This window comes from Mobula birostris, chromosome 9 (assembly GCF_030028105.1).
Source record: "Mobula birostris isolate sMobBir1 chromosome 9, sMobBir1.hap1, whole genome shotgun sequence".
Taxonomy (NCBI): domain Eukaryota; kingdom Metazoa; phylum Chordata; class Chondrichthyes; order Myliobatiformes; family Myliobatidae; genus Mobula; species Mobula birostris.
Window position 1 is genome coordinate 26,923,568 of NC_092378.1, and position 13,378 is coordinate 26,936,945.

Below are 13,378 nucleotides of genomic sequence, written 5' to 3' on the forward strand. Positions count from 1 at the left end.
TGGCCAAAGTATCTCCTTTTGAAATTGCTAATGACTATTCATTGTTACAAAGTGTTCATCACCAAGAGCTCTTCCGACTTGGTTCATGGTTCCCAGGCATTAATGACGGACAGTATGGTGATTACGAGTAGAAAGAGATGAATTTGGAGCAGGAGCAGATCACTACCTCAAAACGCAAAAAGATCAGATTTGATTGCAACTTCAACTGAATTTCTGTCTAATCATGAGCTTCTTGACACAAAACTCTCTACCTATGCCTTAAGATATTCAAAACTCTGTTTCTAACACATAGGGAAACAGAATTTCCTGGATTAATTAACCTCAGAAAAATAACTTTTCCTCTTGAATAACCCCTAGTTCCAGAATATTCCCATAAGATGAAACATCCTCTGCACATCCACTCAAGACCCCAAAATATCTCAAACATTTCAATCAAGTTGCCTCTCACTCCTTAACTCAAGCAAACAAAAGTCTTGCCTATCTAATTCATCCTCATATGGCAACCCATCCATTACAAGTATCAGTCTTGTTAACCTTCTCTGAACTGCCACTGTTTATACTCTTCCTTAGATCAGAAGACCAATGCAGTACACGGTGCTCCACATATGGTCTTACTATTGCATGATGTAACTGGAGCTTAACCTTCCTATTATTCTATTTCATGGCCCTAGCAAAAAGCAACATGCTGCTAGCTTTCCTAATTACTCGCTGTATCTGCACACTTGCCTTCTGTGAGTTCACTTGTGTTAAAGTAAAATTAATATTTAACAATTACCTACCTGAAGCATGACATTCTGGTTGCTTATGATCGTGATACGTGCTCTGTTCGGCTCCCATGATATTAAAATCAGATCCCGAAGAAATCAAGACTGCAGAAAACAAACAATTAGCTTTAGAATTTTTCCCACCAATGCTGTATCAGCTCTAAGATGGTTATGCACCGAAAACAGCAGAAACACAACGTATTCCTTTACTTCTACACCTCAATTGTGTCAAAGAAAGTGATTCCTGTAGCATATTTACAGTAATATTTTTGTAATATTGTTTGATTAAACAATCTTTGTTACATAATTCATTATGGGTTACATGCAAGTAGTACATGAAAGGCATACATCAATACGCCACTACATCATATGTGAGTGCCTCACTACAGAAAGAAACTAAGTACATGTTTCACAGGCTCCTGCATTTTTCTTTTGATTCGTTTTTGGATTTACAAAACATAACAGTGGCGATGAGGAAGTTTTAAAATGAACCCGAGACTGTTCTGTTGAAGCGTAGCGTGACATTTTTTGGGAAGCGGAGGGAGACATTTGAATTTAATAAATAGCACAGCACATTTCTTTGGAAGGGGAGAGAGAGAGTCAAGTTAAAAAATAATGGCAGAAAATGTACAGAATTAACACGTAATGGGTACGGTCACAGGTTCATAAACAGTGAATACTGGGTGGCAATAATAAATAAATAACAGAAATGGCTGGCTACATCGTAAAGATGGACTTGTTCGTATGCATAACAGGCAACTGGATATGTATACTGAATGAATTGAGCAGGATTTTTAAGCAAATTAAATAGCCAATGAAAAGCAAGTGCCAGTATTACCGAGTGCAATAGGTGGAAACGCAGTTTGCTTAGAGGTTTGACTACTCCAACCAAACCAGCTGAAATGAGCTTTGTTGATATCATGAACATAATGCAGGAACAATTAGAACAGATACCATTGTTGATCACAAAACACTTTAGGTGCTCAGCTTACGTGGTTGAATTGAAGAGATTGACTGAACATTGTCAGTTCAGTAAAGGGCTTAATAATGCACTGACAGATTGTTTGGTTTGTTGAATCCTACGAGAAAACATTCAAGCACAACTTACATTTAAAAGAATAGCTGAAATCACTGTATCAATGGAAACAGCAGCCAGAGATGCAACTGAGTTATAGTCAGGAATGAAAGTGAGTGTGAACAAAATTGCAACTTCTAAACAGAAACCTGCCTGGCTGAACAAGTTGTGTTATTGTTGTTGCAGGGGCTCGCATACACCAAACTAATGCAGGTTTAAAGGCAAAACTGTTGAAGCAGAATCTGAATAAAACTCCGGAGACCAGCTTCTTATAGTTACCAGAGTTCATTGCGCACCCTCCTGCAGGAGTTTAAGACCCAGTTGTCAAAGGGAAGGCAAATAAGTACTGCCACCATCCGACAAGTGGACCCACTCCCTCAGGTTACAGCCGTTTATTTATACATAGTAAGCCCCACATATTACTGTTGCAAGATGTTATTTGAACTGCTACGCCCACCAAGTCTGTTGGTGCAAAACTTAGTTACAGATAAAAGAGTCTGCTAGATCAAGGCTTAATTATAAATGGATGTGCTGTCCAGTCCTTATCGGTTATTCCCTTTGCTAGGCCCTGACTTAATTACAGATGGATGTTCCTTCCTGTCCTTATCGGTGAGCCCTCCTCTCCCTACTCAAACGAGGGCACAATGTACAATGTCATCAAAACTCTCAATGTCTCTCTGCAAGCTGGGGAGAACTGGTATAAGTCTGTTTTAGCTGACAGCTGAAGACAGAGTTTACTTCAGTTCAAGAATTCCTATTCAGCCCCAACTATTCTTTTAGGCAGAGGTTACATAGGTTCAAAATGATTTTTTTTAATATTCTCAATTCCTCAAAACTGCAACGAAGTAGGACATATACAAAGAACATGTTGGAAGCCCAAAATAAAGGGACAGGACAGGGAAGAGAAAAAGGATAAAAAGTCCAGTTGCAAGTTCAAAAGAGCACTAAACCACATGCTGTTGATGAAAAAATTGATGATGATGTGTGTGACACAGGACTGTATAGCCTTGAGATTTACAATGTGAAAACTAACAAGAGACAAATAATATGGTTTACGCCAGAAGTCAACAGCAAATTAATTGAAATGGAATTGGTTACTGGCTCAGCTATTTCAGTCATTCCACAAAATGAGTTTAGGTGGCATTTCAAAACTACTGAACTGAAGCCTATAGATATCCAACTAAGAGCTTATACTGAAGAAAAGGTAACTCATGTCGAATGAGATTCATAACAGTGAAACACAACAACCCACAATGTACGTGATAAAAACAGGAGGGCCAACATTGTGTGGCCAACATTGAATGAGACACCTAGAACTTGATTGGAGATTCATCCACTATTTGCATGCCACATCCCTTGCAAAAGAGTGAACTGAAAGCAAATTAAGAAAGGTACTAGATGATACCACAGCAGTTTTCAAGAATGGCATTGGAAAACAAACATATCAGGATAAAATAGTGTTAAATGAAAATGCCACATACAAGTTTTACAAAGCCCATCCAGTTCCTTACCATCTGTGATAAGGAAGTTCGTGGGCTAGAACACATGGGCGCTGAAGGAATTGTTTCCAAGGTTAAGTAGAGCCCATGAGCAACATCAGTGGCCCTCTTTAGCCAAGAAGGATGGACCTGTCAGGATCTGTGGTGATTTTAAGGTCACTATCAACCCAGTATTGAAAGTAGATCAATATCTTTGCAAGCCTTTCTGGAGGAAAAGACCTCAGCAAAGTGGACTTAGCTGAGGCCCACCTATAAATGGAGATGGAAGAAGAGTCTAAATTGTTCCTCACAATGAACATTCACAAAGGGCTTTACCACTATAATAGGCTTACTTCTTGGATGGTATCTGCAGCTACACTCGGGCACAAAGCTGCAAGGCAGTCCAGGCACTCAGTGTTACCAGTGAAGATGATAAAGAATATCTCCAAAATCTCAACAGTGTTAAAATATAAGATTATGGGCTCAGAGTATGATGCAACACCAGTGAATTCTTTAAGTCAAGCGTCACTACTGTGGTCAGACCATTGATGTACAAGGATTACAGAAGTGTGCTGAGAAAATTCAACCAGTGGTGAATGCCCCAAGCCAAAGGATGTGCCACAATTGCAGTTTTGTTTAGGATTTGTCAGAACCTGGGTTCTGTGCTCCACCCCTTGAACTCATTACTACAGATCAGGAAGAAATGGCAATGGACAAAACAGTGTGAGTTGGCTTTCCAAAAGAAATGGAAAAGGTGATGTCAGACACTGTACTCATACATTATGATACACATCGTCCAGTGAGGCTTGCCTGTGATGCCTCACCTTATGTTATAGGTAAAGACATGTCCAAGACATGATGGAAGTGAAAGCCCAATAGCTTTTGAATCACATTCACTTACCACTGCAGAGAAAATTACCATTTAAATAATCTGATTTCCCATTTTTCCTTCCAAAATGGATGACCTCGCATTTATCAACATTGTACTCCACCTGCCAGACCCTTGCCCATTAACTTGACCTATCTATGTCTCTCTGCTGACTTTCCCTATCTTCTGCACAATTTGGTTTTCCATTCAATTTAGTATGAACAGCAAACTTAGATACACTACAATCAGTTCCCTCTTCCAGATCATTAATGTATATTGTGAACAGTTGCAGGCCCAGCACACCACTCACCACTGATTGTCAACCAGAGAAACACCCATGTATCCCAAATCTCTGCTTTCTATTGGTTAACCATTCCTCTATCCATGCTAATACATCACAACCAACTCTATGTATCCTTATCTTATGGATGTCTTTTATGCGGCACCCTATCAAACCCAAGTAAATAACATCCATTTGTTCCCCTCTATCCACTGTGCAAAATCTTTTCAAAATTTATGGAAACAGGATTACACCAAAGAATTTAACAGTGGCAGCAAACATACTGGTGTTTAAAAATGAGAAAGGAATATGCCTAGCAACGACAGTTAGATTAAAATCAGTTGCAAAATAAAACACAAACAAGAGGAATTCTACAGATGCTGGAAATTCAAGCAACACACATCAGGCCAGGCAGCATCTCTAGGAAGAGGTACAGTCGACGTTTCGGGCCGAGACCTTTCGTCAGGATGAAGGGTCTCGGCCTGAAACGTCGACTGTACCTCTTCCTAGGGATGCTGCCTGGCCTGCTGCGTTCACCAGCAACTTTGATGTGCGTTGTAAAATAAAACAGCAAAGATTATAAATGAGTGAACACGCATGAATGTATAAAAGGATAAAGAATGACAAAAAAAAGTGTCCCTCAATGTTGATTACTAAGGGATGATTCTTCTTTGACCAACTGAATAGCAATTTTTCTAGAGATAACGAAAAATGTTGAAGACGTCAGATTAGGTTACATTTTTGCGTAGAAAGCTTATTTGCATCACTAGTGATAAAAAGGTAGAAAGAAAATTACAATAAACATAATCTCACTGATTTAATGATATAAATAAAATGTAATAAAATAACAAGCAACGGATTACCCTGGAGCTTAGTGTGAGCAGGGAAATAAACTTATTGGCAATTTAAAATCCAAATCAAACCCAACCAAAGATAATGATTTACCAAACCAAAGCCACCAGCTATTATTGTGTCAATCATTATCTGGTATCATTAAGTCAGAGACTTTATTTAATTACGTAGATTAAAATGAGAACTGAAGATCTCATTAACATTGTGCTACAGTTCAAGTATCCACAACTTGGGATAAATGCCCTACAGTTCTTGCACCTCATCAACTATTTCAAGTTTGCCCTAGACTCTGCTAATATACGTGACATAATAGAAATCTGCTTTGCTACAATACTAATTTGCTGTGAAGTGTGTCATATTTCAGAATACAACACTGCAAATGAAAGAAATTCTTCCTGATGGGTTTCATCCTGCATTTCAAAAAAAAACTTCAGTAACTATTCTATTCAAATATTTCCGTAAATGATTCAGAATTATTGTGTCATTCAGCACTAACATTTCAATAGCTTCTACATTAATTCTGTTAATTACATTGATTTGCTGCTTTGAAAAAAAAGTGCAACTAAAAAGATGACTGCTTCAAAATGAACAGCTTACAAACCCCACACCATAATGTCTATTGCCAATCTGTCTTTTTTGGGCTGGATTGTGCCACCTTCCTTCTTCCCACCATTATTTCTGTGTCCATAAATACCTTACAAGAACACAGGATATAGGAGCAGAATTAGGCCATTTGTCCCATCAAATCCGCTCTGCCATTTCATCATAGCAGATCTATTTTTCCTCTCAGCCCCAATCTCCTGCCTTTCCCCCCTTCCCCCATCCCTTCATGCCCAGACCATGCCTTAAATACACATAAAGACTTGGCCTCCACAGCTGTCTGTGGCAATGAATTCCACAGATTCACTACTCTCTGGCTAAAGAAGTCCCTCCTCATACCTGCTCTAAAAGGACACCCCTCTATCCTGAGCCCATGTCCTGAGGTCTTAGACACTCCCACCATAGGAAACATCCTTTCCACATCCACTCTATCAAGGCCTTTCACCAATTGATACATTTCAATTAAGCCATCCCTCATTTTTCTGAATTCCAGTGAATACAGTCCCAGAGCCATCAAATGCTCTTCATATGACAAACCATTCAACCCTTGAATCATTTTCACAAACCTCCTTTGAACTCTTTCCAGTTTCAGCACATCCTTTCTAAGATAAGGGGCCCCCAAACTGCTCACAATACTCCAAATAAGGCCTCACCAGTGCTTTATAAAGTCTCAACATTACTGTATATCCTTGCTTTTATATTCTGGTCCTCTTGAAATGAATGCTAACATTGCATTTGCCTTCCTCAGCGCAGACTCAACCTGCAAATTAACCTTCAGAGAATCCTACACAAGGTCTCCTAAATCCCTTTGCACCACAGAAATCCAAAGCAAAACACAAAATGCTGGAGGAACTCAGCAGGTCAGGCAGCATCTATGGAAAAGAATAAGCAGTCGACGTTTTGGGCCGAGACCCTTCTTCAGGAACCTGAAATCTGATTACCAGCTGCACTGAAGGTCTTTTGTCAAAGACCTTCATAACCATTAACGTTCCCTCCCTTCATAATCATTGTAAACATCCCCAATAATCAGTGGCATTTAACAATAGGTACTACTACTACGTCGACTCAGGCATAGGGGGCCAGCGTCGGGCACGATGACGGACTCTCCACTTCTCCCTTTCCCTCATCAGCGTGTTCAGTTCATCTACATTAGCCGCTGTCTTCTAGGAGCGTGCTGACCATAGTCTTGGGAGGACGCCCAGGATTCATCCCCCCGTGCTTGGGCTCCCATACGATGACTAGGCTGGCAGGTAGCTCGGGGTGGTGTAGACAGTGCTCCACTAGTTGCAGTCTTCTCGCCTTGATTTGGTGGTGAGCATCGGTAGGTTGTTATAGAGCTCAACTTTCGTCATGTGCTGTTACCAACTCACATCAAGAGTCATCCGGAGCATTCGTGTCTAGCAACCATCTAGAGACTTTCGCATAGTCTTGGTGAGTGTCCACATCTCACATCCGTATATGAGAATGGACACTATGACTACTATGAAAATCCTCTTTTTAAGCCCTCTGATCAGTTTGACTTCCAGATTTCCTTCATGTCGTTCATAGCCCTCCACGCCAGCGCCTTCCGTATCTTTATGTCCTTCTCATAACTCATCATTCTTGACCCGAGGTACTTGTAGTCCAAGACTTTCTTAATGGTATCATTCTCTACAATCTTGAGAGCACCTTCGTCGCAGTACAAATAATTCAAATATTTAAAACTACTGTAGTAATAAGAATATTTCCTAAAGCAAGTTTAATTTTAAAACTATAGACTTTAAAATTGAGCAAAGGAGAAAAAAAAACATTTCTCTGCAAATATATTTATTCAGAGTCAATCCACTCAAGTGTTTGAGGTGGAGCTAAAAGTATCAGCCAAGACTGCCTTAAGGTTGAACACCACATTCAGAGCACATCTGGGCCCTAAGCTCAGTGTGACAAAGCCCTGCCACGATTCATGTAGACCTGCTGTACTGAATTCAATTAGGAAGGCTGCCAGGAACCAGAGAAGTGTTAGTAATTTTTGATCTTCCTTTATTGTTGCAGATATTTAAATGTTTCTTTCATGAATTGTTATAAATGAGAACTTACTGATCAGAATAACTTGGAACGGTGCTTTGACAGCTGGTTAAACCAAGGTAAGTGGCCTAACTGTTTGCTAAATTTCTTTTCAGTAGTTTCATAGGTTGGGCTTGTTCTCACCTCCATGCGATAGGATTTACACATAGATCATGGCAAAGGACTTACCATTGGAGTTGTTGCCAGATTCTTTCACTGGGGCTGCAGGAAAATTAAGTGGGAATTTCCTGCACCTGTTACAGGTCTGAAGTGGGAATTATGACCTTAGGCCCATAACAGGTGCAGGCAATTTGCTGCTGACAAAATCCCAGCTATTTGGTTAGGAGGAAATTTCAGCTAACACACACACACACCCCCCTATTCATGTTGGAAAATGTAGAGTGGTCACTATTTTGTACTATCGTTCAAAGACTGTCTTTATCAATCAAATTCAATATATTAGGTACTGCTCTACATTTGTTTGTTGTGAAATTTCACAAAAGCTTAATGTTACCTTGTGGTCTTCTCTATAAACATGGAAAGATCACAACTACTGAAAGGACAGTGAAGATTTGATGTTCAATTTCTCTGTCAAAGGGCAAATTTCCCTCTCTAACAACAGTAACTGGTGGCAAAACTTGACACAAGAATGCAAGGCATGTAGAACAGATAAACAAGTATTGTCATTGAGTCCAAAAGACTCACACTGACCACCCTCAAATAAATGACATCTTTTATACCGGAAGGCGAGTACAGGTAACATAAAATATCAGTCTGTAATACACATCACCTCTACATCAAGTGGTCACATGGTTGAGCTTCCCTCCAGTAAATATGCATCTAACACTTCCATGCAGTAGTGAGGGAAGGGTGTAGGGACAGGGGAAACTATTTTCTGATGGGACAGTGTGGACTTAGGATGGGGAAGTTGGTAGACCATACAGCAGACCACACCGAGAGGTCAGTGATAGAAAGGATGTGCCAGGATCTATCTTTGTCCCAGACACAAAAAAGGCTGACGAACAAATGTTTGCTTGCCTACCAGATGAACACAAGATATTCTGTCACTAAATTATGCAATGTGCCCTCTACAATAACTACAACATATTGTAGTTCCTTCAGCAGAGTAAATATCACAAAATGCTTGATGGACACAAAACCTAACAGCGAGGAAGCAAAAGCCTTGTCAACAAGGCAAGTTCCAGTAACAACTTCATAAAGTCAGCTACTGAATAATGGGGGCTCAATTTGAGAGCATGAAGCATAGCTGCCAATGTCAGAGACACAATACTGTAACATCCTGATGAAGGGGTTTTCCCTGAAATATTGGCTCTTTATTCCTCTCCATAGATGCTACCTGGCCTGCTGAGTTCCTCCAGCAACTGCAGATTGTCTTGTGTTTACAGTAAGTAAGATTACACTGAGTATCAAGCATCAGTTTACACTTAACCCATTTATTTTCCTCAGATTCCACCATTCACCTCTGCATAAGGGGCAAGTTTCAGTGGCCATTTCAAACATTTAGGGACCAGGGAGCACTCAGAGGAGGTCCTCACAAGGAAAGTATGCAATCTCCACACAGCACCAGAGGTCAGGAATAAACCCAGGTCAATTTCAGCCTAGCATTTGACACCATCATCCCCTCTAAGCAGTAAATCAGTCCTCAATACCCCCTTGCGCAACTGATTCCTGGATTTCCTCCCTTGCAGATGCCAGTCAGTTCAGATTGGCAAAAACATCTCCCACACAATCTGCATCAGCACAGGAGCACTGCAGGGATGTGTGCTTAGACCCCTGCTCTACTTGCTTTATACCTATGACTGTGTGGCTAAGTACAGCTCCAACACCACATAAAAGCTTGCTGATGACGCCACTGTTGTGGGCCATATCAAAGGTGGTCAGGAATCAGCACACAGGAGGGAAACTGAAAACTTGGCTGAGTGGTGTAATAACAACAACCTCTCACTCACTGTCAATAAGACCAAGGAACGGATTGTAGACTTCAGGAGAGGGAAACCAGAGGTTCATAAGCCAGTATTCATTGGCGGATCAGAAGTCATAACTTTAAATTCCTGGGCGCTTGCTATCTCAGAGGACCTGTCCTGGAACCAGATTAAAAATATTATTGCAAAGAAAGCATGACAGTGCCTCCAGTTCCTCAGGAGCCTGTGGTAATTTGGCATATATCAAAAACCTTGGCAAACTTCTCTAGATGTGTGGTGGGAAGTGTGCTGACTGGCTACATTACAGCCTAGTATGCAATCACCAATGCCATGAGTGGAAAACCCTATGAAAGGTAGTGGATTCGGCTCAGTACATCACAGGTAAAGCCCTCTCAACCATTGAATGCACCTACATGAAACGTTGGAGTAGAAAAGCAGCATCCATTATCAAAGATCCTCACTATCCAAGCCATGCTCTTTTCTCGCTGCTGCCATCAGATAGAAGGTACAAGTGCCTCAGGACTCTCACCACCAGGTTCAAGAACAGTTATTACCATTCAACCGCAAACAACAGGAATTCTGCAGATGCTGGAAATTCAAGCAACACACATCAAAGTTGCTGGTGAATGCAGCAGGCCAGGCAGCATCTGTAGGAAGAGGTGCAGTCGACGTTTCAGGCAGAGACCCTTCGTCAGGACTAACTGAAGGAAGAGTGAGTAAGGGATTTGAAAGTTGGAGGGGGAGGGGGAGATCCAAAATGATAGGAGAAGACAGGAGGGGGAGGGATAGAGCCAAGAGCTGGACAGGTGATTGGCAAAAGGGGATATGAGAGGATCATGGGACAGGAGGTCTGGGAAGAAAGACAAAGGGGGGGGGGACCCAAAGAACGGGCAAGAGGTATATTCAGAGGGACAGAGGGAGAAAAAGGAGAGTGAGAGAAAGAATGTGTGCATAAAAATGAGTAACAGATGGGATACGAGGGGGAGGTGGGGCCTTAGCGGAAGTTAGAGAAGTCAATGTTCATGCCATCAGGTTGGAGGCTACCCAGACGGAATATAAGGTGTTGTTCCTCCAACCTGAGTGTGGCTTCATCTTTACAGTAGAGGAGGCCGTGGATGGACATGTCAGAATGGGAATGGGATGTGGAATTAAAATGTGTGGCCACTGGGAGATCCTGCTTTCTCTGGCGGACAGAGCGTAGATGTTCAGCAAAGCGGTCTCCCAGTCTGCGTCGGGTCTCGCCAATATATAAAAGGCCACATCGGGAGCACCGGACGCAGTATATCACCCCAGTCGACTCACAGGTGAAGTGTTGCCTCACCTGGAAGGACTGTTTGGGGCCCTGAATGGTGGTAAGGGAGGAAGTGTAAGGGCATGTGTAGCACTTGTTCCACTTCCACGGATAAGTGCCAGGAGGGAGATCAGTGGGGAAGGATGGGGGGGACGAATGGACAAGGGAGTTGTGTAGGGAGCGATCCCTGCGGAATGCAGAGAGAGGGGGGAGGGAAAGATGTGCTTAGTGGTGGGATCCCGTTGTTACCATTCAACCATCAGGTTCCCGAGCAAAAGGGGATAACTACACTCATTGAAGGATTCTGTTACATTGTTTTTTCTATTGCTGTTTATTTATACCTGCATTTGCAGAGTTTGTTTACAGTTATAGTTCCGGATGTTTACAGTTACTGTTCTATACCCGCAGAAAAAGAATCTCAGGATTGTACGTGGTGACAAGGAAGTACTCCGATAATACATTTCACTTTGAACTTTGGAGCTGCGAAAGCAGCGGTTCTGCCAGCTGTGCCGTTCAACGATGGATCTCACAGGGGGCGGCTGTGACGAAAGGGAGCAGTAAAGACGAGAATTTAAATTTCTAAGTAAACCAGTGAGGTCAGGACAACAGCCATACAAAACAGTAGCGCCAGTGTAGTGGAATTTTGAATGAGCCCATGTTTATAGTGTTAGTCTGAGAATATTGGAATAATTTATTCTTCAAATGACAAGAAGAACTTATCAGTAATTCAACCTAAGTATATGATACTAAAATCTGGAAGTGGGAAGACTTGCTGATGATGAGAATGCAGGGTCAGATGGGAATCAAATGATCTCAGGCCGAAACTGCAGTCTGCCTAGTTCAGACAGTGGCCTGAGAGGTGTTGAAATCGGAGATAAACTAACAGGGGTCACAAGCAATTGTTTTGTCTTTCCAAAACATTACATCACCCAGGACGTAAAAACAAAAGATATCTGACGACAGAGGGAACGATAAGGACCGAAGTAGGTTGTCGAAATACAAAATGGATCATCTCCAGGGAACATTAGGAAATCAGAATTTGCGGGCTGCAAACGTTTCCCAAGCTCAAAACCATCCACTTTTCTTCTAGCAGCAACCCTCGCACATGCAGAATGGAAGTTCAACAATGCAGCAAAGCACAAACCGTTAACCAACATCAAATTTCTCCCTGCCCCACATCTCGCAGCTCTGAAACAAATTAATCCAGAACTAACTGCTTCCACAGCACCAGTGAGATTCTTCTCTAACAACCAACCGGCGCAATGCACCAGGAAGAAAGCAATGAACTGGGTATTAGTTCCCAATAGGTAAACCCCCAGGTTGAAGGTGGTTCTGTCACGTCTGGAAAGAGTATCAACCCGCCTACCTTTCCCTTCAAGCCGCGAACGCGTGGACACCGTCAGGACTCGCAACAAAATAACTCTTGGTTTTTTTTTCCGTTCTGCGGAAGCGCTATCTGGCCAACCTTCCTCCCGTAAAAGCGCCCGCGTCGCGATCGCTGGCGGCTTCGGTCAGCAGGCGCCCGGTGCCGGTGCTGGTCGGGCCGCCGGGCTCAGTTCTCCAATCGAGCGCCGCCGCCCCTCGCGCGCTCTCCCGGCAACAACACACCGGGCGGGGGGGCACTTCCGGCTGACACTCGACCCCGGAGACAGAACCGCGCCTCAGCCGGCTCGCCGTCCCTTCGGCTTGTGCGGTGTGCCTGGAATTTAATCTAACGTGGTGCCAGTGCAGCAGCTGCCGCTGGCAGTGGTGATACTGTATGTGATTAAGTCTTTAGGGGTACAACACAGTCAGAAATACCTCAGGCATGGGTTTGTTTTCTTGGAAAAATGGCATGCAAGTCTTTTCTATAGTTCTTTTCATCCCTCCCCCACTTAAGAGCATGTTTAAAAGTATTAACTCTATGTACATTTATTGACGAAGAGGTACTTGATTTTATGTCTTTTGAACCTAATTATTTCAAACATTTTTCAAATCGCTATGCTATAAATCCTCGAACTCATTTTTACAGAAGTGGGCGAATTCTTGATTTAAATTAACCTCATGAACCGTCGATCTGAGTTCCTTCAACAAATTGTTTTTTTTGTTTGGTAAAGTACTGCTTAATTCTGAAAGTGAATCACATGCTTGTGCCTCTAGTTTCAGGAGCGTACAGCGAAGGCGGACTCTTCGGTACATTTAATGCCG

The 13,378-nt window shown here is 42.2% G+C and overlaps 1 protein-coding gene across 1 annotated transcript in view; it reads right to left on the reverse strand.

Annotated features, from left to right (window-relative positions):
• The window catches only part of borcs5 (BLOC-1 related complex subunit 5), a 77,632-nt gene extending 64,813 nt beyond the window's left edge, over nucleotides 1-12,819 (reverse strand). The window contains exons 1-2 of the mRNA XM_072267651.1: nucleotides 12,558-12,819; nucleotides 780-869 (exon numbers count right to left, since the gene is read on the reverse strand). Of these exons, the coding sequence (XP_072123752.1) occupies nucleotides 780-837 (58 nt within the window). The 5' untranslated portion in view covers nucleotides 838-869; nucleotides 12,558-12,819. The remainder of the gene's footprint in view (nucleotides 1-779; nucleotides 870-12,557) is intronic.
• Nucleotides 12,820-13,378: the final 559 nt, after the last annotated feature.